This window comes from Schizosaccharomyces cryophilus (assembly GCF_000004155.1).
Source record: "Schizosaccharomyces cryophilus OY26 unplaced genomic scaffold supercont4.1, whole genome shotgun sequence".
NCBI lineage: Eukaryota > Fungi > Ascomycota > Schizosaccharomycetes > Schizosaccharomycetales > Schizosaccharomycetaceae > Schizosaccharomyces > Schizosaccharomyces cryophilus.
This window is the reverse complement of record NW_013185624.1, coordinates 2,495,960-2,522,908: the sequence shown is the minus strand read 5'-3', so window position 1 is coordinate 2,522,908 and position 26,949 is coordinate 2,495,960. Positions and strand designations below refer to the sequence as shown.

General features: G+C 36.6%; 11 protein-coding genes across 11 annotated transcripts; 5 read left to right on the top strand and 6 right to left on the bottom strand.

The window, feature by feature from the left end:
- The first annotated feature begins 114 nt into the window (after positions 1-114).
- Positions 115-3,986, top strand: SPOG_04071 (STE/STE11 protein kinase Mkh1). Its single transcript, XM_013166333.1, has one exon. It carries the CDS (start codon positions 493-495, stop codon positions 3,859-3,861), a length of 3,369 nt encoding a protein of 1,122 aa, XP_013021787.1. The 5' UTR covers positions 115-492; the 3' UTR covers positions 3,862-3,986.
- Positions 3,865-6,509, bottom strand: SPOG_04070 (exosome subunit Rrp6). Its single transcript, XM_013166332.1, has 2 exons — positions 6,225-6,509; positions 3,865-6,175 (listed from the first exon to the last, which is right to left on the bottom strand). The coding sequence occupies exons 1-2, from the start codon at positions 6,489-6,491 to the stop codon at positions 4,046-4,048; spliced, it is 2,397 nt and encodes a 798-aa protein (XP_013021786.1). The 5' UTR covers positions 6,492-6,509; the 3' UTR covers positions 3,865-4,045.
- Positions 6,510-7,149: 640 nt separating this feature from the next.
- Positions 7,150-8,235, bottom strand: SPOG_04069 (sec14 cytosolic factor family Sec14; the record flags this gene model as incomplete). The annotated part of the gene is made up of 4 exons (XM_013166331.1): positions 7,150-7,425; positions 7,488-7,610; positions 7,716-8,018; positions 8,077-8,235. 4 exons carry the CDS (start codon positions 8,233-8,235, stop codon positions 7,150-7,152), a joined length of 861 nt encoding a protein of 286 aa, XP_013021785.1.
- Positions 8,236-8,960: 725 nt separating this feature from the next.
- On the top strand, positions 8,961-11,709 carry SPOG_04068 (poly(A) binding protein Nab3). Its single transcript, XM_013166330.1, has 3 exons — positions 8,961-10,708; positions 10,751-11,094; positions 11,141-11,709. Exons 1-3 carry the CDS (start codon positions 9,378-9,380, stop codon positions 11,581-11,583), a joined length of 2,118 nt encoding a protein of 705 aa, XP_013021784.1. The 5' UTR covers positions 8,961-9,377; the 3' UTR covers positions 11,584-11,709.
- Positions 11,710-11,807: 98 nt separating this feature from the next.
- SPOG_04067 (fungal Zn(2)-Cys(6) binuclear cluster domain-containing protein) lies at positions 11,808-13,831 on the top strand. The gene is made up of 2 exons (XM_013166329.1): positions 11,808-11,924; positions 12,005-13,831. The coding sequence occupies exon 2, from the start codon at positions 12,035-12,037 to the stop codon at positions 13,739-13,741; it is 1,707 nt and encodes a 568-aa protein (XP_013021783.1). The 5' UTR covers positions 11,808-11,924; positions 12,005-12,034; the 3' UTR covers positions 13,742-13,831.
- Positions 13,832-14,004: 173 nt separating this feature from the next.
- On the top strand, positions 14,005-14,816 carry SPOG_04066 (prefoldin subunit 3). Its single transcript, XM_013166328.1, has 3 exons — positions 14,005-14,082; positions 14,134-14,232; positions 14,276-14,816. The coding sequence occupies exons 1-3, from the start codon at positions 14,072-14,074 to the stop codon at positions 14,679-14,681; spliced, it is 516 nt and encodes a 171-aa protein (XP_013021782.1). The 5' UTR covers positions 14,005-14,071; the 3' UTR covers positions 14,682-14,816.
- Positions 14,817-14,822: 6 nt separating this feature from the next.
- On the bottom strand, positions 14,823-17,163 carry SPOG_04065 (inositol phosphorylceramide synthase Aur1). The gene has a single exon (XM_013166327.1). It carries the CDS (start codon positions 16,643-16,645, stop codon positions 15,377-15,379), a length of 1,269 nt encoding a protein of 422 aa, XP_013021781.1. The 5' UTR covers positions 16,646-17,163; the 3' UTR covers positions 14,823-15,376.
- Positions 17,164-17,604: 441 nt separating this feature from the next.
- SPOG_04064 (E3 ubiquitin ligase complex subunit Mms1) lies at positions 17,605-21,221 on the top strand. Its single transcript, XM_013166326.1, has 3 exons — positions 17,605-20,292; positions 20,334-20,422; positions 20,470-21,221. The coding sequence occupies exons 1-3, from the start codon at positions 17,918-17,920 to the stop codon at positions 21,168-21,170; spliced, it is 3,165 nt and encodes a 1,054-aa protein (XP_013021780.1). The 5' UTR covers positions 17,605-17,917; the 3' UTR covers positions 21,171-21,221.
- On the bottom strand, positions 21,216-22,906 carry SPOG_04063 (chromosome segregation protein). The gene has a single exon (XM_013166325.1). The coding sequence runs from the start codon at positions 22,443-22,445 to the stop codon at positions 21,423-21,425; it is 1,023 nt and encodes a 340-aa protein (XP_013021779.1). The 5' UTR covers positions 22,446-22,906; the 3' UTR covers positions 21,216-21,422.
- A 94-nt stretch (positions 22,907-23,000) lies between these two features.
- SPOG_04062 (ribosomal protein subunit Img2) lies at positions 23,001-24,191 on the bottom strand. Its single transcript, XM_013166324.1, has 2 exons — positions 23,757-24,191; positions 23,001-23,597 (listed from the first exon to the last, which is right to left on the bottom strand). Exons 1-2 carry the CDS (start codon positions 23,931-23,933, stop codon positions 23,460-23,462), a joined length of 315 nt encoding a protein of 104 aa, XP_013021778.1. The 5' UTR covers positions 23,934-24,191; the 3' UTR covers positions 23,001-23,459.
- Positions 24,160-26,902, bottom strand: SPOG_04061 (sec14 cytosolic factor family protein). Its single transcript, XM_013166323.1, has 2 exons — positions 26,808-26,902; positions 24,160-26,704 (listed from the first exon to the last, which is right to left on the bottom strand). The coding sequence occupies exon 2, from the start codon at positions 26,149-26,151 to the stop codon at positions 24,808-24,810; it is 1,344 nt and encodes a 447-aa protein (XP_013021777.1). The 5' UTR covers positions 26,152-26,704; positions 26,808-26,902; the 3' UTR covers positions 24,160-24,807.
- Positions 26,903-26,949: the final 47 nt, after the last annotated feature.

The window sequence follows — 26,949 nt, the reverse complement described above, 5'->3', positions numbered from 1 at the left end:
GATTGCTGGGCTGCATCCAGTTAGTGAGTTGCAACGATAAACAAATCCGAATAAAGTACTCCGTTATAGTTTCTTAAACGTTCATTTTCTTTCTTTCTTTTCAGCAATGTCAAAGGAATGCAGAGTGCGCCTAAGCAATTCATCGCTTCATAGATCCTTACCATTATACAATTTATTTTAAATATAATTAGGAGCTTGTGTAAAAATTCTGCTTTTACAAAAGAAAACTAAAAAAAGAGGGAAGTTAGAAACCGGGTCATGGAATGCGAATGATTTCAGTAATCGCTCGCAGTTAAAGATATAATAAAGTGAGCAAGGTCTTTTTAGTGGACTTTGATAATTTTCAATATCTTTTAAGGGAATTGATTTTTCTTCCTAGCTAAGTCACGTATAAATAGATTTGCTGGTCTATTTGTTCATTACTAAAAGCCTTGGAGAAAAGGAGATTTATTTTATTTTCATCTTTTTTTCTCTGTTAATCTTCTAGTCGGAATGTCAAGCAGGGCAAGCAGTGCTTCCAGAATCAGTGATGGAAGAAATTCACCAGCATTGTTTGTCGATAGCTTGATGGCTAGAAATGCCTTGAGTATTGACGAAAATTACTGGAATGGAGAGAATGTACTCGACTTTTTACAAGTTCACGATCTTCAAAATAGTTGGAAGGACATTTTTCTAGCTGAGAAGGTTGAAGGGCAAGCATTTGTTAGTCTAGTTAACTATGGGAATACGCTAGACTTAGCTCAAAAATATAATAAACCTGATGAAGAAGCTATTCAGCTAACAAACCGAGTTCGACAGGCTCTGTTTTCTTCGGTAGACTCTTCTGTTTTTGAATCGGCTAGAAGGCTTAATTCCCCGAAATCTGTAGATTCTTCGCTTAGTAAAGGCGAAGATGTATCTTCCGTTAATGATTTTAACGTCTCATCTTTCTTAAACAAAATTGGCTACAGAACTAGAAAGAATTCCTCTTCAGAATGGCTCACTGGTTCGTCAGAAGGATTTCCCGGACAGGATAGCATGATTGCAACGGAAGAGTTACCTCGTAATTCGAGTTCGAGTTCAGTGGATTCCTTAAGGCGCTCAGAGTACTTCTCTACAAGTGAGGGCCAAAAAAAACAATCAAGCATTGGTGATGCCAAAATCTCCGGAAGCAAGGGTGCCAATAGGAAACAAAGCACTGATTACAAAGAAAAATCAAACAACTTTTTAAAAAAATTCCGTATGCCTGGTTTTTCACGCGAGAAAGAAAAAGATAAACCTAAAGAAAAGTCACTGTTTCCGACCTCACCATCAGCAAAAGTCTTTTCGAAATTAAATCAAAAGAATACCTCCGAGACTACTTTTTCTGAGACTTGGGTTCCTCGTGTACATCGGTTGGAAAGTCAAATTGGGTTAGGCACAAAAAAACAAGTTTTTGTACTAGTTACAACCGATGATGAGTCCTTCACCGCTGTCAACGTCACTAATGTAAACTCAGCATACCAACTTCGTGAAACGCTGGCAAGGAGTGCCTCTCTGAATTGCTCCCCGGCAGATTGTAACATTTATCTTACCGAAGTAGGTGGAGCCCAATATATCGAAGCTCTTGATGATATAAAGCTTGATATTACCAGACGTTATGTCGATGAATTTGGGACAATTAAATTTTTTATTATCCCAGCGAGAGAAACTTCTGTACCTGAGAAGTTAGCAAGTGATACAGTGTCCGTGTCATCAAAATCGTCTAATAGCAATTTCATAAAGCGTCCTGGAGATGATATTAAGTACTTTCAGAATATCAACTCAAATCCACAGTCGAGAAGGCAAATAAGACATTCGGTGCTTACTTCCGATTTTGACAAGGAAACCCCTGTCAATACATTACCTGTTAGCATTCATAATGAAAACAAACTAGCCGAAAAGAAGCTTGGTTCGGCTCCGAATTTAGCAGTATTACAAGAATCCCCATCACGACGGTTTCGTGGCTTTGAAAAGATTAGGGGTGCAAAAGGCGAAATGGCTGCTAGGATCCTTGATGGAACTGAAGAAGGTACCGAAAAGAACAGATTTAGAGTATTGAGACCTCATAAAAAAGTTACTTTAAAACTTCCTTCAAGCGCGTCTTCCATGTCATCTGAGTTAAGCCCTAAGCCTTCGTTGATGGGTAGAAATTTTATAGCTCACAGAGACCCCCCTTCTCCTCCTCCAAATCACGATGCTACTCCTAGACGTACAAATACCATAACCAAACGATCAAGCCTGCGCTATGTAAATTCATCTCATTTGAATGAAGTCGAGGATACAAAAAACATAGAAACTGACTTTGCAAACAACACCAGCAAACCTATAAATTTGGAAAATGACTTTTCATTTGATAATGCCCCAGCCTTCGATGAATCAGAAATTCCAAATGATACATTCTGGGCTGTTCAACCCAAGAAGCTTCAGGAGGATGTCCCTGAATTATTGAAAAAAAGGAATTCTCCTATCAGATTATCACCGATCATGACCGATAAACAGCTGAACCAGCCTACTGTTCCTGAATTTTCTCATGGAGATGATTTGGCTTTAAATCTTTCTCCTTTATCACACCATATGAGAGGAATGAATGTAAACGATGAAGCTTCTATTTCATTACAAGATAAAGAAAAAACAAAATGGGAGGTTCGCCCTTCTGCTGATGACCTTTACAAAAACGTTGATCAATTTTTTCCTCGATACAATCTAGACAATGTGCTAGTCCCCGATCAATCAAAAGTTGTGTCTTCTCCCTCAAAAACATCAATAAGGCCAAAGGTTAAATCTGTGCGCTTTTTAGCTCGTGAAGTATTTGAGGCTCGTAAAGCATTACTAAGAAACAACAGAAAACATAAAGGTGGTAATTTATTGCGACGCTCAAGCACCAAGTTTTGGGGTTCCAAAATTGAGGAGGTAAAGCCTGAAGGAAATGATGCTTCAAATTCAATTATTAGTCCGAGCAATGATTCTGCAACTTTTAAATGGTTAAAAGGAGAATTGATTGGAAACGGAACTTATGGAAGGGTATTTATAGCTATGAATGTTAATACTGGTGAACTTATTGCCGTAAAGCAAGTTGAAATTCCCCAAACTGTTAATACATATCATGAAAGACTTTGGAAAAACATCGTTGATTCAATAAATTCTGAGATAGAAACAATGGCCGATTTGGAGCACATCAACGTTGTGCAATATCTCGGGTTCGAGAAAACTGACACCGATATTAGTATATTCTTGGAATATGTTTCCGGTGGTTCCGTTGGTCGTTGCTTAAGGAACTTTGGGCCTTTCGAAGATTCTGTGGTACGATTTATTACCAAACAAGTTTTGCAAGGCTTAGCTTATTTGCACTCAAAAGGTATTATTCACCGTGATCTCAAAGCTGATAACTTGTTAATTGATTTTGACGGCATATGCAAAATTTCGGATTTCGGTATATCTAAACATAGCGAAAATGTGTATGGTAATGATGCAAATCTTTCCATGCAAGGTACAATTTTTTGGATGGCACCGGAAGTCATCGATAGTAATCACCGTGGTTACAGTGCCAAGGTTGATATATGGTCGCTTGGATGTGTTGTTTTGGAGATGCTGGCAGGTCATAGACCGTGGTCAACAGATGAAGCAATACAAGCAATGTTTAAATTAGGAAATGAGAAGAAAGCGCCTCCTCTCCCTACTGAGCTCCGTAAAAATATTTCTGACGATAGTATAAATTTTCTGAATGCATGCTTTATGATCGACGCAGATAAACGACCAACAGCAGAAGAACTATTAAGTCATTCGTTTCTTGAGCTCGATAGTGCATTTAATTTTGAAAGCACAGAGCTCTACAGATTATTACATGAGAAGCACGCTAAGTGATAACCAAGTACTTTTTATAATATGCCCTATTTAATTTTAAGTACCTTGCTTGATTTGATGTTAGCTAATCTAAATTAATAAGTAAACCTTCAATATAGACAATATAATATTTCAAAAAATCTCTAATATATAAAAATATAACCCAAAACCAACCAATACTATATAGCTTTTGAATCGATCAACATCAAGTCTTTTTAAACGAGGTACTTTTTCCCTCAGATATTTTGGGCTTTTTGAGCTCCTTGACATTCCGTCTAACCTGAGTGGCTCTATTCATTGGATTAAAACTCTTTTCGCTTTGATTTCGCATAACTCGTTTTCGTTCGTCCATTTTTAAAAGGAAGTTATCTTGATTAGAATAGTCGAAAGCTTCGTTAGCTGTCGCACTTTCCTGAGCCTCAGTATTAGCAACGGGCAATGATGTTGTAATTTTGGCTTCTTTTTTCTTTTTCTTCCTCTGTCGCTTTTTCTTTGATGAGCTCATGTTCTCCTCACTATCATTATTGGCCGGTAAGGCTTGATCGGTTAGATTTATTGTATCATCTAACGATGGCATATCGGTATTCATTGCTGAAGACAACCGCTTCTTTTTATTTATGCCAAGTTGTCGGACTACTATAGAATTTTCATCACTATCCCTTCCTTCAATTGATGGTTCTTCTTTAGTAGCTGCTTGGGCTTGTGACAAAGATTCATCAGTAGGATTTTCCAAATTGCTTTCTTCCGTTACTGTAGTTATTGGATGTTCGACAGATGGAGCAACATTTAGAGATATCTTTTCAGTAACGGACGATAATTTTTCTTTTCTATCATCAACCGTAGATGGAAAAGTAACTTTAGCGGTAAATAAATCAGATGATTTAGCCATAAGTTTATTCAAAATTGTAGCATTCTTTTTAGTAGACTCAAAAATACTAACGTCTGGAGCCGTCTTATCAGAATCTTCAACATTACTAACAATGGAAGTCATGAGTGGAGCAGCTTCCTTATCGGTTCCAAAGGATTTTTCTTGATCAATTTGCTTATTGTAAGCGTTTTGAGCATCACGAATAACTTGTACTATCTCATCAGCATACACACGGACAAGGGGAGTAAGCTGCTTGCTTATAGAAAGTAAGTCCAAAGTTTCCATCGGTTTGTTCGCAGCAATCGTTATTAACAAGTGATTAGGCATAACATACCGGACACTTTCATCTTCTTTACGTGCAGTACTATCACGCCAATCATGTAAAGCTTTAAAAATTGTAATTGCTTCTCTGCCAATTATTTTTGCAGAACCGAATTTAGAAAGGACATTACGCCAACCGTCCGTTCCTAAACCGTACACAGGATCATATGGTTCAACTTCATATTTACGGAGAGCAATTTGTTTGCTGCTATTCTCCACGGACTGTAAAAGATTTTCTTTTCTCTTAACAGAATTTTCTAGGAGATCATTACGAAGGTGATCCCAAATATACAAGAGGTAATGAGTGTCGGATTGTGCATAGGAGAGCATATCCTTTGGCAACGGACGAATTCGCCAATCGGCCATTTGATATCGTTTGTCAGCTTCATAGTCACAATATTTCTGTAAGAGAAAAGCCAACCCATTACCTTCAAAGCCTAATACTTTAGTCGCACAATATGTGTCAAAGAGGTTAACAATATAAAGACCAAAGTCACGCTGCAACCAAATGATGTCCATATTGGCACCGTGAAGTACTTTGATTATTTTAGGATCTGTAAAGACGGTGTTTAAACACTGTAGTTCTTCACGGAGCTGTAAAGTATCAACAACCCAATCGTACTTGCGATTACTTATTTGCATAAGACATACATATCCTCGAAAAGACCGATAATCATGATGCTCCAAATCAACTGCGATAGCATCGCTTTTTTGCAACTCTTTCAGCATATCCTTTAAGGCTTCTTCGGTATCAACCCAAATGGGTCTAGTTTCATCAACGGATCCCATAACGGTTGGGTTTGTCACCTCATAAACCCAAGGAGGATATCGGTTATTTTTAATTTCAGTCCCATAAGGATGAGGTAAAGAATTGGCCAAACTGGGATCAGATTCAACCTGTGCCAGGAGTTTATCTAAAGGCACGAGTGCATTTGGCTTTTCAGTGAGCTTCCAAAACCATGTAAGGTTTCTATCATTATTTGGAGAGCTTTGGAACCGTAATTGAGGCTTCGGCAAGTGAGCAGCATGTATCATTCTGTAAGGAAGCTTTTCTCTCTTCTGCTTTTTTGGAGCAACAGCAGGCAAAGGGCTTGACTCGATCCTTGGTCGCTTCAATAAACCTTTAGCTTTATCTAAACAATGATCCTGTATTATCCGTTAGCTGGCTGAAAGAGGAGACCCATAGTTAACATACCGTTTTTTCGAATAGAATATCCAATGTATCAGAAACTTCCAACCATCGATTCTCTATATCTTCAATGTCCACAAAATCAGCCGCTCTGCTCCTGTCAACTTTTGAAAAAAGCAGCTGAATATTTTTCAACACCCTTGAAGACACATTTTTTAAATTTTCGCTAAATTCTGAGTCAATTGACCTGTAAAAGGGAATATCTAATTTCTCTAACTCAGAACAAAACGCCGTAGTGTTCATAAAACTTTTAAACAACTTCGATTCATCCATTTTCTTTGCCTTCTGTTTTACCTTGCCCTATTCCATAGGGGTTGGTTGAAAGTAAGAGTGTTTGCGAGATGGAACACAAGTAATATGCAGTACTAGGTCAGAATTATTTGAAGCCCAGACGAATTAGCGGAGCGATGATTCTAAAACAATAAACAAAATAAAAATAATTAAAAAATCATGTATTAATGAAAGTTAAGATGAAGATGGTCTTTTCATGACAATTTTGAGTGCTTTGCAACGACATTGAAAAGCCATACCGTACGTGCATTATACCACTAGTCAACAATCGTGTTTTAAATTCGGTTTACTGTGAGAATAAGCTGACAAGCTTCCCTTGTCATGAAAACGGCATGATAGATCTTTTAACGCTGTCGAAAGAATGTAACAATAAGAGAAAGAAAATAAAAACAAAAAACAGGAAAACAAATCGAAGTAAGGAAATTATAGGGCTACATAATCAAATAAATACCTATAGTCAATTGTATTATAAGTAAAACAATACGCAATAAGCAAGACTCCCATTTTAGAAGCTTAATTCAAAGTAACAGGTTTTTACGTATACAAAAAGACTTAATATTGTTGCCATAGTCAGACTACACTGTGTTCAGTGCCGGACAGGAAGTTGAACCCCTTTTCAACCATTTATCGTTTTACAAAACTACACTTTGCTCATCCATTGCTCTTCATGCCATGGGCCGGCATCAGATAACTCACAACCTCCAGGGCAATTGCAGGCTCCTCCTAAACTAGCTGGAAGATTTTCGGCTGGAATCTGTTCTAACAAGGCACTCTTATAGTTCGATCCCAAAACGTGAATCTTTTTCACTGTGTTTTCATCAAGGAAACCTTTGATGAAATTAAAAGCAGAAGAAAATCCCCATGGAGCGTTGATGAGATAAAATTTACCCATTCTTTCGGGATAATAATCTTGACTCTGTTGGATATGTTAATATTTATAATTTCGTTACACGTAGAGGATAGATAGAAAGCACATACGATACTGGAAGCTTGCCGAATATAGCTATAAACAGAATGGACGCTAGTAATACCAACACCCTTCAAGTCCATAATGGTACAAGAAGTCTCTATAAGACCATTAAACTTACGAGAGCAAGCAGGCTAAAAACAGTTAGCAATTTCTAATTCAAGGCGATAAAAGAATCAAATATCAACATGACGTATCAGAAAAAGAGTTACATCGATGGATTTCGAGTAGATACTTACAAAACGCTTAAGAGCCAACATTTCATATTCATAAACAAGATTTTGAAGCATGCGGTCAGGAGTTGTTATTTGATAGAGTTTTTTCAAATCAACATTGCCTAATTGCTCAATGTAGACGGGACGACCATCGATATCGGTTTTGTGATAATATTGAGGATAATATTTGGAAACAAGAGGCTTTTCATCATAATGGAAGGTTTTAACAAGCTCAGCTACACCAAACTCCTTCCTCCAATTCTCGCATTTAACAAACATTTCCAAGGCTTGTTGCAAATTAAATTTTCGGGCACGTAGAAAACGCAACTATCCATTCAGTTAGTTCAACCAAATGCCTTTTTCGCAAAATCAATCAAGCACGTACCAATGTAGCATCATCTAACCTTAATGTATAACCCATCCTTTTTAATTCTGAACGAAAGCTATCCAATGTCTGTTGCTGAGTTTCAGTTAGATGTCCAGGATGACCCAAAGGGTCATGAGGGTTAGTGGAAGGATAGGGATCAGAAACCAATTCCGACATTTTTTCTTCTTTCACTGAGCTTGTCTGTTGGGGGATTCTAGAACTCTCAGGTGTTATTCTCTTGAATGGTCAAGGAGTGTGAAGTTTGCCTGTTGTGAGAAGGAAGTTGTAAAAGTATGACATGAAGCAGTATACCCCCACATAGATCTAAATAAATATTATTGAGTATTACTCTTTATAATAATACTATTATCGTTGTTGCTGGGAATTAACTGGAGTGAAGATTAAATAAACAAACAAACTGAAAATGAAAACCAAAGGACCGCGCATATGCGATTGCTTAATGATTTACTAATCTCTTATTAGTAAGATAAGCTTCCTTTTTAAATACCATAAGTATCCGACACCGTAAAACGTAGCTAGTCAGTATAATTTCGTTTCAGAGATGACAAGTAAACGAAGACTTTTCACAGTTGCGCGTTGGGTTATCAAAAATTTTTTAATTTTTTCGTCAGATGGAAAGAATATACAAGCTCAACTTTTATTCTCCTTCCACCTGTGGTATAGTATACGTTTTAAGATCTTCGCCGTTAAACATCAGTCCTAGAATGCTCGTTACTCTTAATTAAGATCTTATTTCCCATTATTTGAAAAACCCATTTTATGGAAATTAATTACATACCTTTTTTTATTATTCACTTCTTCATCCATTTGTTTGTTTATTAAATTGACTCGCTTAAACTAACTTAATATAAAAAGGATTACTTTAACCGAGGATGACTACAGTCATTTCGGGTTTGAATTCAACCTAAGAAAGACATTCACCTACCTGAAATTGGAGTTTTGGATTCATCATTTCCCGCTACTACCATTTGTAAGATAATTGATTTTTCGATCTTAAATAAGCAATTCTACTTCGCTTTCGCTACATAAATATCGCGATTCGCCGCAATTGGTTTAGAAAATAATTCATTGGATTTTGGATATATATTGCTGTATTTTGGTCACAATTCATATTTAAAATAGACTTTTCCTGTATATTTTTTTGTTTTTTAGCTCATTTCCCACTTCTATTTCCCTTTTAACAAACGCTAGAAGACTCCAACGACAAGTGTTTTATTGATGCATTACTAATATTTTCAACTTTTCTGATAAACAACTAAAAGCATCTTTTTCAATTTTAGGATTAGAATTTTTTTGCAATGGACCCGTCAAAAGACAGTAACCACCCTGAAGACAATCAACCTTCAAAAGAGCAACCATATTTGCCAGACCAACCCTCTCTGCAAAGGGAAATTGAAGATAACGAAGTAAATGATATGATTACCATTTCCAGTACTGAAAAAGATGTTGCAGGATCTGTTCAAAATAAGGAAAATCACCCTGAAACCGACGAAAATAATATCGAACCCCAATTACCTTGGAATAACAATTACTATGAAAGAGCTGATGATGAGGATGAAGACGACGTATATTCACCTCCAGAACCCGTCTCGGAACTCTCTAATCACGAAGAGAAAAATATGGATGATCCAAAGTCTTTCACAGATGAAAACCCAGCTGACTTGAATATAAAACAGATTAGTCCGACACCTTCCAGTGCTTCGTTTCATAAGGCAAATCCTGATCCAGTGGACAAAGATACGAAAGCATCTGTTCCAAACCAAGCCTTTCCTTCAGTCCCCACTTCTGGCGTTGATCTTTATACTACAGAAACACCATCTAGTAAGATATATGAGCCAACTCCAATGAATGCTGATGCTACCAACACTTCTCAAGATTCATCTGGCCATCCACCAGCTCCTAATCTGGATAGTATATTAAGAGGAATCGATGTTAATGAAGTGCTAGCTGCTGTAAGTAACAGCGAAATATCAGGCTCAAACTTACAAACTTCTACAAGCTATACTCCTAATGTCCAGGATAGGCCCTCAGAAAATCCTTCCTCATCTTCTATAAGCATAAGCCATTCACCTAATTTTAGTGAAGGTACCAACATACGAAAAAGCCTCACTCATTCTTCAGAGTACGATCCTGAAGAGTTTCAAAAATCACAGGAAGAATTTGCTAGCAAATTCGTAGGTCATGCATTTTCTGATACACAGCCATCTGAACCCGTTTTACGGTTTCAACCTGAAGACGAAGAAGCTTACCAGGCATTTTTGCAAGAAGAAGGAAAAATTATGTCCAATTGGTACCCTGGTCAATTTCCTTCTTCCTCCCGACTTTTTCTCGGGCATCTGCAAAAAGAAAACAACCTTTCTAAACGAGAAGTATGGAAAACATTTCATACTTATGGGAGACTTGCTCAAGTTGTGTTAAAGCCTACATATGGCTTTGTACAGTTCTTTACTGACGAAGAATGCGCTCGGGCATTAGAAGACATGCAAGGAAAGTATATTCAAAATCAAAAGCTTTATTTGGAAATTTCGAAGCTCCAGAAAAAATATCAAACTCAAATTGATTCTTCGAAGAAAGGTCCAAACAAGGGAATATCGAACCCGGTATACGGCTCTACAAACCCTCCATCGTGGTAAGTTTTATATTTCGAGTGAAAATGACTAATCCATAACAGGAAAAAAAGGTCGAGATCTCCATCTTTTCATGCCAGCAAACGACCAGAGAAAAAGCCTGCTTCACAAGGGTTACCGAAGATTCAGGCAGATTGTCAAATTATTGTTATCGATGATACTCCGATTGAGTTTGTATATAAAGTAGAAAATGCTTTGCGTGAAAGCTCTTTGAATGTGGTGTTAGCCTCTCTTACTCCAAAATTATCATTGCAGGCGCTAGTTCATCAATGTGTTCTAGACGGAGTCTCAGCTATTGTATATGTTACGTCTCGTTTGAGTCAAGTCGGTTGTATGTCTGTTCAAACATTTCAACGAACGGAAAATCCTAGTGAAATTCGCTATGATGGTAAGTTTTTTTATTTTTTATTTCTATATATTGACAAGTCTGAAAGAATATGCAAATATCGATCTATATGCAGCCGTTGAGTTAGTTCAACGCTCTAAAGGTGCATGGCTTGCGATGAATCCTTCAGGATTTCCAACAATTACTCCAATGAATCCTTACCAAATACCATTAAATAATCAAATTTCTCAAATTGTTAGTCGTTCCAACCCTCACCTTTCATCTATACTTGGATCCCTTGATTCTAATACTCTTCATCAATTGTTGGACGTTATTAAAACCGAGTCATCTCCCCTTTCAGCACCCAATTCTAATTTACAAACAAGTTATCCAGTTTTTGAAGCTTCAAATAGTAACCCAACCTTTGGTATGAATGAGCAAGAGCTCAGTAATCCATCAATGGTTGGGGCACCTTCCAACCTCTACCCTGAACAAAACCAAAAACAGTTTGAACATATTTTAGAGCAATTGACAGCTTTACAAAATCCTTGATCAATTGAAGGTGATCCTAAGATTTTCTGATTTCTCTTTTTGATGATCATCCCCATGATGATTTAGTATACTCATAGTTTATAAAATGTGGTTTTTCGAATTAGAATAAAAAATTTAATATAAAAGATTTATTGAAAGAAGATGCATGTCAATTAGACAGTTACCAAATTACTGAGTCATGTGGTGAGTGAATTTCTATTCTTTTTTTTTCTAAAGCCATCATTCTCCAAAACCAAGCCAGAAAAGCAGGTTTGGATTCAAAGATTTAATTGCGCATTCATTCTTTTAAAACGATGAAGGAAAAATTAGTTTTTCGAAAAGTAAAAAAACGAGTTTAAATAGTAAGTTTTGTGGACGAAAGCGAGATGTAAAAGCTTTTTGGAAAAGAACAAGTTGTTTAGGATATCTAACATGAAAGAAGTAAAAATCACATAAATAGAATAAAAAAGCAATGAAAATGCCTGTTTCAAGTACGCCAAAACAGCGTAAAAGAACCCCTAAATCATGCCTCAATTGTCGACGAAGAAAATTGAAATGCGACCGTCAGCACCCGTGTTCTCGCTGTAAGGAACGATATGAGCGATGTCTATATGCAGAGGGACCGGAAAATGAGGATGCTTCGCCAGAAGCAAATGACCAATTGCGACGTACAAATTCACGGGAAGCTGTCAATTCAGCAGCAAGTTCTGGGAAAAAGCCTTCACGAACAATTGAAACAGAACAAAAAAGGTTTGAATTTTATGGTTGGAGAACCTTTCTAGAACTTGTACGCAGCAAGAAACCTGACGACAGAAGCAGTTTTCATTTTCGTTGCTTAGAGCGCAATAATACAAGAATGTCTGTACCTCTTCATGAAGAAATGTATGCTCTATTTCCTCCATATTGTATATCAAAGTCTTTGGTGGAACATTTCTTGGATACAACGAACGAATTATTTCCAATCTTTTATCGACCTGAAATAGGCAAATACTTAATGTTAATGCAAACTTCTGGGTTGCGTTCAATCCCTTCTGATGGTATTTTTCTTTTACTGTGTATAATTGGCCATGCGCTTGAGATGATTAATTTACCATTGGAAGTAAAAAACTATTTTGCTACTAATGATTGCAGTCCTGCTGATTTATCTAAACTGATTTTTGAAAAATTGGATGAATTTTTTAACAACTTTCAATACTCTGAGAACACTGGAAACGTTACAAGAATTCAGTACTTCATTGCTCAGGCACTTTATAATACGAAAAAGCAGTTGCGTGGGTGCAACGTAGCTTTGTGTCGTTCTGTTCACCTATCAATTCACGTAAGTCCTATATACCAATTAGATAATGTTACCAATGACCTGAATACGGATTTGTGGCTTACGATTTGTGAGATTGATGCTATGGAGCATATCTTTAAAAGCCGAAACTGTTGGGTTCAACGAGATGTCTTTGGAAGGCTACAACCTGCAAGAAACTTATTTTCAGATGAGAAAACATTTCAGTATCATTCATTACTTGGAAAGTTATTAAATTGCGGACTTGACGTACAAAAAGCGGTGCATACCTTAACAGTCCAAGAATACCTGAGAAAACTGGACGAATTTGACGTCGGATTATCTCTCATCTTAACTTCCATCGAATCCTTGTTTTTTGGAGTCTCAGACTTATCGAATATATTTCGATATGACTTTTTACGTTTAATCTTTTGGATCATACGAAAAAATTTATATCAATGCTTTCTTACTGTTGAACAGGAGAAATTACCAGAACCCCACCAAATATTTGAGAAACTGGCTATTGCTTGCATTCAGGCATGCCGTATCACCACAAGCTCATATGAGAACTTTATTCGTTTCGATCTCCTTGGAATAGCGACCTTGGAATCCATTACTTGCTTACTTATTTTACCTTTTTGTCAAGAGCGTGGCTTTCAATTACCAAATGATTGTACCGAGATGGTTTACACTATAAAAAATCTAAATTCAATCATAGTTAATGAAGACCCAGTTCGGGAAGGTATTGAATATATGTTAGACTTTATTCTTTCGGCGCTCGAATCGAACTCATCAAATCCTTCAGAGTCGGAGTCTGACTATTTCATCGATGATCCCTTAAAAGTCTTTTCAGATATGTTCAATATTCCGCCTAGCTTCTTTCTTCCTCATGGTGCCCCTTATTAAAATCATTTTATTTTGAGTAATAATAGTCTAGTTAATTATAGATCTACCATATGTAAATAAATATTGTATATTGTATATTGTTCATATATGATGCAGCTTTACGATTTCTGTCTTACATTCCTATGTGGATCTCATTGAGGAACTAATTTCAAAAAGGTTAAAATTACTTACTTTTCATTCGTTTTTTTATTTTTTTTTTCTCTTCTCTGTGAGCAAAAACTGTTAGTTACCTACTACTTCTTCAGTGCATAACACGTACCTTTGGAGCAGTACACAGGGATTGTCCACGTACCCAGTGTCAACCTTTGAGTCTCATAATTATTCAAAAAAATGGCAGATTCGTAAGTAAAAATTAATGGACAAATAAAATAAAAAAAGACTAACATTCCTAGAAATCCTCGCGGAATCCCCGGTGCGCAATTTTTTGAGTTTACACAGATGTCTATGGAAGATGCGCAGACTCATTTGGAGAAATTTCAGGAGGCGATTGCGTACGTTATTTATAATATACTTAAATTATACTTACCTATTCAGAAAGTACAAATTTATGGAGACAAGCATCGTTAGACGAGTCGCTGGTTTGGACGACAAAATCCCAGACATCGCCAAAACGCTGCAAACAGTGCAATTTATGAAGAAAAAGAAGGGTGAATCTTTTAATGTTTTATATGAACTTAATGATACGTTACATACCAGAGCAGAAATTGAAGCTAGTGAAAAGGTATATTTATGGCTAGGAGCCAATGTCATGTTGGAATATTCAGTGGACGAAGCAGAAACTCTACTTTCTCAGAAATTGAGCGCTGCCCAAGAAACAATGAAGGTTTGTAAAGAAGATTTAGAATTTTTGCGAGCTCAGATTACTACGATGGAGGTTAATACGGCTCGTGTGTATAACTATACCGTTTCTTTAAAAAAGATAAGCGCTGCCCAAAAGTAAACTAAAGTTTTCTGGTGATTTTGTTTTCCATTTTACATTGGTTTTGATAAAGTACATAAAATAAATATTTGTTACATAGTAGATATAAATCATACTTTTTTAGTGGTGAATGATACAAAACTGTACTGCAAGCAAAGCAAACCGTGGTAGTTCTTATTGAGGTTTATTATCGGTATTTAAAGTATATTAAATTTGATGAAAACAGGCATTGACATAAGCAACGATTGTAATTGTCTGAAAACGGTCTTGAAATCAAAAATATAAACCAGAGTTAACTATGCTAGACGAAAGTAATCACAGCAATCTGAATTAAATTGGATCCTTATTGTCTAAAGACCAACAGAATTGGGATAATTATCTTCAATGAAATGGTACATAACGAAATTAATCAATACGTTAATAAATATTTGAAACCAACCCACAATAATACATAAAATGATGTTATAATAAAAGATTAAGCTGTCAAGAATAGAAACTTTTTCAAAGTCACCCAAATTAAAAATAAAATTATAATGATGAACGGAAAAGAAAGACAATTCAACTTTGTGAAGATAAAAAACCAGCACGAACCACCAATCCATTCGCAGATTGACAAATATTAGTGTTCCATTTTGTCTGCGTGATGATGGTTCGGTAAATAACAGTTGCACGGAAACCAGTTTACTGTACAGGTATGAAAGAATGATGAGCTTCCATTAAGGTATATGGCTTGCATCAAAAATAGATGATGAAACATTAGATGCTTTGCCAGTAGAGGTAGCGGCTGGACTAGGCAATCTCGAAGGCGAAGAAGAATCAATAGACCAGTCATGGTCAACATCTGCAAGTTCCAAGTTGTTCAAGCCATTCAAAAATGCTACAGCACTAGGATTTTGGTCGAATGACTCTCTCCCAAGAAGATAGGGACTACCAGTATTGACCATATTAGAGTTGGATTTTTCTGATAGTCCATGGCCATGAATGACAAACTCGTATTCCCAACGTAAGATTTTACCAGTTTGAACCTGAGGCAAGCGCAACTTCTGAGCAATGACAAAGCAAGTCAATGCTAAGCACATACCTCCTACTAGATCCACAAAGTAATGGTGGTTTAAGTACATTGTACACCAACAAAGCCACAACACATAAAAATAAAAACAAAAACGATACTTGGGGAAAACATGAGAAAGGAAAAGAGCTTCAAGCATAGCCCACCCAGCATGCAAGGAAGGAAAAGCGCCGAAAACAATCGGCGAGTTGTTAAAACCAGTCGTATATGTTGATGTACCAAACAATGCGTCAATTCTGGCAAGGCCACCAGGAGAGCCTCTAATAGCATATGTAGCAGGCGTAAGTCCATATATGTCCTCATACCAAGGAGGAGAGCAAGGAAATATCATTTGTATGAGAACACCAATCAAATTCATGTAACCAAAAGTACGAGCCCACACCGGAAGGGTTCCAGGAGGAGCAAAAATGAAAAGGATAAATGAAATAACGATAGGAGCCGAGTAATGAACGACACCGTACGGAAGCCAAGCAAGTACATCTAAGATACTGTGTGTGCTTTTCGATAGAATATTTGAGAGGTTGGAACCATAAAGAATGTTTTCGAGCGTTGGCAGAACACGAACCCAAATAGGAGGGCGCCAGCGCTCAGGAACGAAACGACAAGAATAAAATAGGATAGCCCAAGTGATAATGACAATAGCTGGGAAAAAGATTTGCCGGGTCAAAGGAACTGTCAAAGCGGTACCCAACAGAATCGAAAATCCTATTTTACCCCAAAATCCAGGAAATTGAACGACGGCAAAGCAAAAAGCTAGGACACCAAACAATATAACATACTGAAGATGAATCCATGACCATTTTGTATTTTTCAGCAAACGGAAAGTATCCATTGGGTTTAAACTGGTTTCCAGTCGAAACTGAGAAGGTCGACGGCAAGCGCTGAGGCGCTTTTTCAACGTTAACAATGCAGACATATTGATGCTTTTCACTTTTAAAAATTATGAATGCAAGGGAAAAAAACTAAAGACAATAAGAAAAAGGTACCCAAAACCTCCAAAGATCCTTAACCAAAGTAAAAACAGCAGATTTCTTTCTTGGCAGGCAAGCAACAAATGCACTTTACTGAAGACGTTCAAACGAAGGGAGAATACAGCAGTTACTGTTCCAAATCTAACTTTCTATAAGTTACGGCCAAAAACTTCCGCTTTCCTGCTGTCTTATATAGATCCAAGGTGCTTTCACTACGAACAGCGGTCACGCAAAAAAATCAAGTGCAAACCGAAATATGCTGGTGCTGAATTCTTTTACCCACTTATACTGAGCCTTAATATCATCAATCTTCGTCCAAAACGAATCAATTGATAGAAGAACTCAACTTTTGAGATTTGCTGTAGCGGGCTAAAGGATGGCCAGGAACCCTCGAGCGAAAATGAGTTTCGGTTTTCGGAAGTGCGACGATCACCGTAGTCGGAAGCGAAAATCGTTACTTTACCGATACGAAACCGAAGTAACGCACTCCCGTACGACACCCCTTAAAACCGTCTTATATCTAGTGAAGCAGACAACAATGTTACTTGTCGGCTGTTGTTGATTTGTTTATGAATTGGTTTGTTTACATGGCTTTGCAGACAAATACGACTGCAAACCATTTGGATAACATAGGGCAATGAAAGTCTCACTTATTTATAGATAAATGTATTTAATGCATAGGAAAAACGTTCAATTTCACAGAGAACGGGGATATTGACGACGAAATTTGACCATTATCATAGTGCATCGTTTCCTGAAAGAAAAACCTTCTTCCTTGCGAGGACTGATGATTTCAACAGAATGAAAATGGATATGCAGAAAGAGGGCAGTAAGAGACTTGTTGCATTGCTTTCGACTCAATGAGGTATTTGAGTAGATCATATTTGATTAGTATGATATTTGACATGCATCGAACGAACACCGCACCGTCTCTGCTTTACATTTCTTAATTTTTAGAGTGCTGGAGGATTCAATTCACATTGAAGTTCGACGTTGCAATTTCTATTGCAGCATTATCGAAGAAAATTTTGACGCATTTGTCTTCTAGGAATTATGGCAATCTAGAATAGCTTACATGAGCAGTATCTGCGTATTAACAAAGCTATATTGACTAGAGTCTTTATAAGATCTTTTAATCCCCTACTAGTTTTTATATAGTTGCACGGACGTTTACGTTTTGAAGATTCGATTTCCTATCTTTGGGAGCAGTATTCATCATGGATATGATTCATCCTTCGCATATGTTTTCCTGGGCGTTTTCTATCGGAACATATGAAGACATGCCCCTTTTGTTACTAGGTTCTCCATCTTCGCTTTTACTAGCATATTTCAGTGCACGGCACGGTCTGCACCAGATAGAATTTCAATCCCTTCCTGTTAGAGTCCGGGATATGACCTGGATTTCCTCAAAGCATGTAGCGACTCCAAAAGAATCTCTCCTTGGATACTTGGTTACTACTACTGATGTGGGTGTCTGCTGCACCTTTCAAATTGAATGTCGAAACAGTGATCGATTTTCCATTCAAGATTGCAATGAATTTTGCATCGACTCGACGCAGTCTTGCGAAGAACAGCTTGGTAAAACCATTGACGTTTGCCCAAATGCACCGTTTTTGGCAACAAATTCTTTCTCCGGAGAATTACTTTTCTTTTCCCAATCATTTTCGAAAGACAAGACGCCCACGTTTATTAAACAAAGTATAGGTGGTATCATTCTACAAAGTTCATTTCTGTTCCCTAAACGCTCCTCCCTTTCTTGTGTGACATATGCATGCTTATTTCTCGAATCCAGTGGAACACCTCGCATCCTTATTTATCGATGGATTCATGGTATTTCGTCTTCAAATGGCAAATCCTACACTTCACATTCGATTCCAGTTCCACTCGAGTTTGCTGTTGCATCACATATGCTTGCTTGCCCTGATCTACCAGATCATTTCCTACTTCTTTTGGAAAATAAGCTCTGTTTACTATCTGCATCACAGATTGAGTGTGGTGATTTGAAATTTTTGCAAGAGAATCTTCCTATATATCAATCACCGTCTTTTCCACTTTCATTAGTTATCGACCCGACTGTACCTAATACGTGTTTTTTGGTTTATGAAAATGGTGCTCTCGTCCACGTTCGGTTTTCGGTTATTTCAATGGACTTTTTCTATATCGGTCGTTTGAACAACCCTTTGGGTAACTATCTTCTTCCCTTTTATCCTTATTTATTATGCTGTGGTGATGGTTATGACACCAGTGTGTATGATATTTCTTCTTCAAATGTAACCCTCGTCTCAACAACACCTAGTTGGTCTCCGATGTGGGACTTTGTTTACACAAATGACAATCAAAATCTTCTTTTAGATGACGAGATTTTAGATAGCACGTGCTACGCGATTTCTGGAATTGCGGAGTCTGGTGCTCTTGTCAAACTGCGTCATGGCTGTTCAATTTCAATTCTATTGGAAGCCTTAATGACAGAAGGAGCTCTATTAAAAGGTGTTTTAGAGTCTTTAGATGATTCATTATTTTATGTTTGGCTAAATTACCCTTGGCAAACTCTAGTACTAAAGCTTCAGATGGATGGCACTGTGGAAGACATTTCGGAGAGTCTCGCTTTGGAAGAATTGTTATCTCTTGATATTGCTCTTATTAATGAGACTTTTATGATCATCACGAATCAATTGGTTTACACGGTAACTTCAGACTTTTCGCGAAACATCCTCATGCAATGTCCAGAAATCGAAGATTTCATTCTGTCAATGCATACAAAAGACATGCTGTATGTCGTCAGCAAAAACAAGGAAACTTCAGAATCCCTCTTATATGCCTTTTACATTAAGTTTGATGAAGCCAGAAATTTAATTTTACAAGGATTAAGTGATCCTATAAAAATTTCTTCAGTTCCTCACTGTATAACATCATTCACACTAAGTGGATTCTCTGTACTTGCTTTAGGATACACTTCATTTGATTTTTTAACTTACATTGTCTTTCTAGACGAATCTCAGTTCTCTATTTACAATGCTCCGCTCAGTGTAAATTCTCTGAAAGTGTTTCCGCATGCGATCTCCTTTGTAAAAAAGAGTGAAGAAAAAGTTCATATATTGCTCTCAAGCTATGAAAGCCTAGTATCCATTCCCGTCGTTCTTAATGCTGAGCGTAGACTTGAATTTGGGTTCTCTTTTATAAAAAAATTGGGAACATTACCGTTATCTTTTCAAAATCCTCCAAACAACTCGGAATTTCTGTATGGTTGGGATGATAAAGTATATTCAATAAGTGTCGATGATTATTCTAATGAACTAATTGTGAATGCTCTTAATGACGTCGAAAACATTTTTCATTCAATTTCTGGAATTTATGATCTGCCAGAAAAATTACAGAGGAAAAATACTAAGATGGTTGTCTATTTCTCTAAAAGTACCCTTTATCTATCGGAACTGATTCTTCCTCAGAGAACATTTGCTACAAAATACAAAATTGGTGCTACTCCTAGAAGAGTGTTGCACGATAAGTTTACTGACCTACTTATAATTGGTTGCACTCAAGTATATATAGATGATATAAAAACGTCAGATTTGTTATTTTTTGATTTGAAAAGGTATGGAAATTTCTATGGTATTTCTAATTCAGCATTCTTAGTTCAAAATTGTTACAAAGGTCATGGCCTTCTGTCGATATTAAAGGAAAACGGGTTTTTAAAAATCATGAAACGCTTTATGCAATGTGCTGTATGTCAATATGTGAAACTTTCTGCATGCTAATGCCTTGTATTTAGTTTGGATTATAAAGGATCCCAAAAGACGAAAATTTAGATATTTATGTTTAGGAACTGGAATTACTACTTCTGTATTAAACTCGGGGAGATTACTGATTTTAACCATGACTAATAATGACACTAATTCGGTCGAACTTCGAAATGTAATTACGTTAAATATGTCGCAGCCGGTGTATTCTATATGTTCCCTCGAAGAACGTGGTTTGTGTTATTCATCAGGTCGTCGTCTTGGAATTAAAATTTTAGACCTTGAATCCAAAAAGTTCTCTAATGGTGATTGTGAAGTTACTACACGATCTCCTATTGTTTCTATGCATACACATAAAAACTACATATTTGCATCTAGTTTACGAGATTCTGTTTCTGTATTTGAGTTTACAAAAGAGACAAATACCTTACATTTGGTCTGCAATGATATATCTCCCAGTTTGGGTATTGATTGTTATTACCTTCCACAAGAAAAACTGCTTTATGGGTGCGACAAAGAGAAGCACATATCATGTTTTAAGTTTGAAGCTGGGCTTCGAACATCACTTCATTTGCAAAAGCTAGAACCCATTCTTTCCCAGAAGTCAAAACGGAAGGTACCGCTCATCACAAACAGACTCAAGTATGGCATACTCCGAAAAAACGATAACCAAGATCAATGGGGTATAGTCGTTGGAACTATTGGAGGTGATATATATAAAATCTATAAATGAATAATTTAATGAAAGTTTGTTATAATACATGCGCTCCTAAATCTCTCTGGGTTCAAATGAAATTTTTATATAATACTATATAATTAAAGAATAAAACTTACATATACTAATTAAATCATGAAAAATAAATAACATAAATTTACCATTTTGTATGCCCTCCCAGGAAGGCAAACAGATAGCAAGAGGCCCAAGAAAAAAGAAAATCATGAGGAAATTATACAAGTGGATTCAATCATTCGGAATACTTTCTTGTCAAATTTTTCTTGGTAAATTCATAGAAAATGGAATATCATTCCACGAACAATATTTAGGATAAGTTTGCTTGTTAACCACTACTGTATTGTTTGAATTCTGGAAAGACCAACCTGAAAATATCACCCTTTGAGTTTCACATAGATAATAGCGATTATCAGAAGGAGAGCAAATCTGTAGATGGACCCCATATCTCAAAGATGTCGAAGAGTACGCTGCATTATCACGAAGTAAATCAAGATATATGAATTGGCGTAGGGACGTTTTTGACTCACTAGGCATATCAGTAAGATCGTAATGTACCAAAAAGATTTTAATGAGTGTACCATCCAATCTTTTTATCATCACTTGTAACTGACCGACTTGAGGAATTTGATATCCGTAAGCTGGGGCTTTGCTTTTTGAATTTTTGTGAGTTCTATACTTAGGTATGTAGAACTGACCAACATAAGGTGACTGAAAATCATTATCATCAGATGAATAAAAAATAGACAGAAACCGCATCTTTAGATGAGAAGGACATATCAATGAAGATTCACATTTACACCGAGACACAACACCAATATCGACTACAAAAGGAAAGCATTGAGAAGGATTAAGAGGCATTTTACAGTTCAAAAGAGATTCTTCATATGAGCCAATAAATCTTCCCCGAAACGTATTTCGTTTGCTTTGCAAGCGAAAATTCAAAAAGGAACCAAAATAATTGGAGTATATAGATTTCTTGGAAAGTGATAGCCAAACGCGATACTGATCTTTCAATGTTAAAGAAGTTTGATCGTAGTCAGTCAAGACAGAATCATCATCATAAGGAACCCTGTTTCTCAAGGGAGAGCTATATAAAGGAAGATATGAATGTGGTCGTTTTGTTCGAACAGTTCTTAAATGGTGGAATACATGATTGAGAAAACTAAGTTCGGTACTTTGAGGACAAGACCGTTCGTTATTGAAAGCCCGAAAATGCTTAAGCTTTTCATTTTTGGAAGGTAAAGGCAAACAATCAGAAGAATAACAAGCAGGCATTGATCTTTATAACTGTACTCCACAAATTAATACTCTTAGCGAGACGACGCAAAGATATCTAACAGAAGGGACAAGAAAAAAAAAAACCAAGTAAGAACATAAAGATTAGAGTATCCTCGTAAAGCTTATATTCAAAATATGTACACGTAAGCATATATTGCAAGAATGAAAATGCTTTCTCGGTGTTCTTGTCAGTTAGAGAGGAGCATTGGAAAAATATTTCTTTAAAAAAGTTGGATTCAAAAACAGGAAACGGAAAAAGTACCAATAGTTTGCTGAAATTTTCCAAGCATATAGTTTACTTCAAGTTAATGACCTTATGACCGTCCTGTTTAGTTGTCGAAATAGAACTGTGTTGATTTATGTTTGAATTTGTCTAATTTCTTTAAAAATTTTATTATAAACACGTACTTATTAATGTTTATAGTAGTTGGTTCAAAATTGTCGTTTTGAGGTGTAGCATTGAGAAACTTTTCGACATACACACTAGAAGATATAGGAAAAATAAGAACCAAACTAAAAAAAGAACAGTTCAATTGTTTAAGAATAAAAATAGTTAAATGTTTCAATTTGATCTGTTTTCATCTGTGATCTGATATATTTTTCGAAATAAGACTATAAGCTTTCATTCATTATAAAGAATTCATAGTGGATTCAAAATATCGGTCAGACAGATTTAGTCCATTTCTTTACCAAAAAAAAAAGAAGAAAACAAGAAAATGCTTGGTATTGTGTTCTTGTCTTAGGAAACCGACTCTAAGTAGATATAAATTAAATAAACAAAGGAAAAGATGAACGAAAAGGGTGCATTGATCAATGAATGTATTCAAAAACATAGAAATATGGTTTGCTGCTGATTATTGAGGAAATAATATGGAAAAGCGCGGATAATTTAGTTTCCAAATCGCCTTCTGTAAACCCTTTCATTTCTTTTTTCGTCTATTCCATTTTCTTCTTTATCTTCGTCTCTTGTAATGATATGTACAGCGGGACACTCTCAAGTTCGTAGCGATGTTAAAACCCACGATCTTGGATCCATTGTTTTATGCGCTGAGAGTGGTTTCCTTTAATACGGATGTGTTTTGTTAATTGGTTAATAGAAGCATCAGCCCGAGGAATGCCGAGGTCAGTAATTAATTCCTTCAGCAAAGCCTGTCAATCAGTTAGTAAGTCTTCCTATGTAACCTATGCAGCGACACGAATCAAAACAACAAAAATATCAATTCCTTTGAAGTTTCTGTCAAAGAATGCCCTTCATTCGGTCGCTCATCAAATAATGGATGGTACATCCCAAAATTCATGGATACATACATTATCGTCTCCTTCAATTCGGCGTATGATAGTCTGAACTTGATTTCCGCCGCTTTTGTAATCGATATAAACCGGAAAATTCGCAGTCTCAGTCCTTGTTATGGTAAAAGGCAGACTTTTGGGCGTTTTAGTTGAGTAGCGCCTTAAAACACCTAAACAACTTCTTGTAAGAAACATTTTTGTTAAATCTTCTTCTTTTACTTCCTTGAAGATTGGGGAATTCAAAATGGTAGAGGGTGAAGCTGGCTACACATGAAACCATGTACTACCCACCATATATGTATGGATGGAGGGTACGTTTTTAATGACTAGACGAGAATGAACCTTTTTCATGGAATGTAGAATCAGTTTACGGTCGCTTTTCTTCTTCTTTTTTTTTAGTATTTGAAACCGAATTTTGGTAATACCTACTTACTCAGTTCTTTAATAATGTCAGCTTGTACTTTCATTTAAAACAGTACGTAAGATTCTAAATTTCATAAACAATTTAAGTCCCATATATTTGGTCTTAGTTTGGGGGAAAATTTTTGTAACATAGGTAGCTAGCATAGTTATCATAGTTTAACTTGTAGGAAAATCATATAAACCCATCCACCTAAGCTAAACCATTATCTTGATAATGTAAATGATAATAAATACAATTGAAATCAAAAATAGCATATTATAGCCAAAAGTACTTTTATAGAGCATAGATGACAGAGTTTTTAGACATAGGTCGTCCCTTAGAGGCATCCTATGTTATTTGCAACCAAAACTTCGTAGTATATATCAAATCTTGAAGTAGTATATTAAAGAAAGTCCTTAGTTGATTAGTGTTAAGAGAAAAGAGAGCGTTATTATTAGGTACGAGCAAGACTCATCAATGAAATGGAAAGAAAGCGGAGAATGCGAGGAAGGGAAACAAAAACAAGGGGTTAAACGATTATCGTGTGTGATGCGTAATAAGATAAAATCATCTGAAGCTCATGTCCAATGGAAGGTAAACATAGAAGCCAAAAAGGAACTTGACACGTAAAAGTGGAAATAGAAGATTTTCATTTTCCTTTCTAGATTATAAATTTTCTTCACTAGCCACTCCAACTACTGGCTCTTTTATACCATCTGCATCTTCTCCACTCTTCGGTTGGTAAAGATAAACGGGATGAGAAGACTTGGGTGCAATCAGACCCATACGGTCATAAACAGAACGTGCTCTAATATACTTATCCAAGGACCAATAGGACTCAATAAGCTGTCCGGCAAGCTTGCGGCGTCGCTGTTTAGTTTCCGGATTCTCATTTAGGATCCAATCCACGGTCGCCTCTTCGTACTCTTCAGCAATCAAATTTTTCCTAGATTTTAATTTTTGTCGTTCATCAACATTGTTAAGTGCTTCTGCCTCATTTTGGCAAGGCTCAGGATAAGTGTACTTCCAAGGGTTTGGTCCACCAAACTCTTTTAAGATGCTGTCGGCTTTAATGTACTGTTGCAAGTCTTTTACATTTCTTGTAAACTTGACCTTTGAAACAACAACTGGATCTAACCATGATTTAATGATAGACCAAACTCCTTGGAAAAGCCATGGAGCTTTATGTACGATACATTCGCCCAAACATTCCGGATAATGGGCTTCAAAGCATTTTATCATAAACTTCAAAGGACCGTAATCCATGTTAGAAAGACTAAAATCTGTCATATCGAAAACAATGGTAGCTGTTTCAATGGGAGGCTTCAGAATAAGGCGTGCGGTTTCCATGACCCAAACAGTAAGCCGCTCAACGGATTCAGGAGAAACATCACCAACTTTATGTAACCGAGCACGGATATAACAAACGGGGCGGTTCTTTTTGTCTTCGCCAAATATAAAGCATTTACCGATTCGTAATTGACGAACAAAATCATCGTCTTTGTCAAGATGGTCAGCATGATAAATAATGTCGCTAACGTTCATTTCACGACTACGCCAATGGACAGTTTTTATAAACATTTCTAAAGCAGCCTCGACATTCCATTTTCTAGCTCGAAGGAAACGGAGCAATAGTCCATCAGGATCATCGCAATTGACGGCATCCCAGAATGCAAGACGCAATTCTTCTGGATCCCATTCAGAGGTAATACTGGCAATACGCTCGGCACAACCTGTGGATTTACTTTTTCCTCCCCGAGAATCAGAACCAGAATTAGGCAAAAAGCCATCGATCTGTGACCTCGTATAAGATACGAAGCTCGATTGATAAGAATCTGCAGGAGAATCAGAAGAGGTGGGAGAGGAAAGATGGGTTTTGGCCGTTGACCAGGAGCTTGTTCGTTCGACGATGGGCTTATCAAAGAGTTTAAATATAAGAGTCCATAATAACTTTAGTTTATCCTCTTGCGCTTGTGTAAGGTTCCAGGGTCTACCGGCACCTTCAGGCATCTTGTTCGATGAGAATCTGCGATAGCTAGTTGGAAAATAGGGTCAAAAATAAAAAGAACTTAACAAGAAAGCCAAGTTATATAAAAAATAAAATAAAATAAACTGGCGGACAAAAAGAGAGGGAAGAAGGATAATGGAAATATGATTAACAAAGAGCAAAGCCTTCCCAATTTATAAATTCCACTTTAGATCAACAAAAATCGATTGCTTTTGGCACTGTGATAAATACTAACTAAGCCAGCAAAGCAAAAAAAAAAAAAAGGTAAAAAATAAAGAAGATGCAATGCAAGAATAACAAAATAACTAGGTGTGTGTATGTTTCCCCTATAGATTAGAAAAAAGACGTCTCCTTTGGAATAGACAAAAAGTTCACCGAGGTAGAGTGAAACGTTATAAAAAATATAGAAGAAAGTGAACAACAAAGAAGCTGAACCAGATCAAGAGCTACTCAAAGAAAGCAAGCAAGCTAGTTAGCTGAAGAGGGTCAGGCGAGAAAACCAGTGATTCTCAACGTCTATCAAGAGTAGTAGAAAGAAAACGGAAATCGAACTTTCTACAAATTACAGTTAGTTTTTATAAAGTTTATAAATCGTTTCAAAATCGACAAAAACGAGCATCCAATGAGACCAGATCAAGACTCTACAGAATCAACATACCTCAAAAACCGTTAAAAAAACGACAGCTGCAGTACTCTTTCCTTTTATAAGAAGCTTCTTATAAGAAGAGTCGTTTACCTTACAGGTTGACAACAACCAAAAAAATAAAACCTGGTTGGAAAGTGGTAGGAAGGGATAAGGC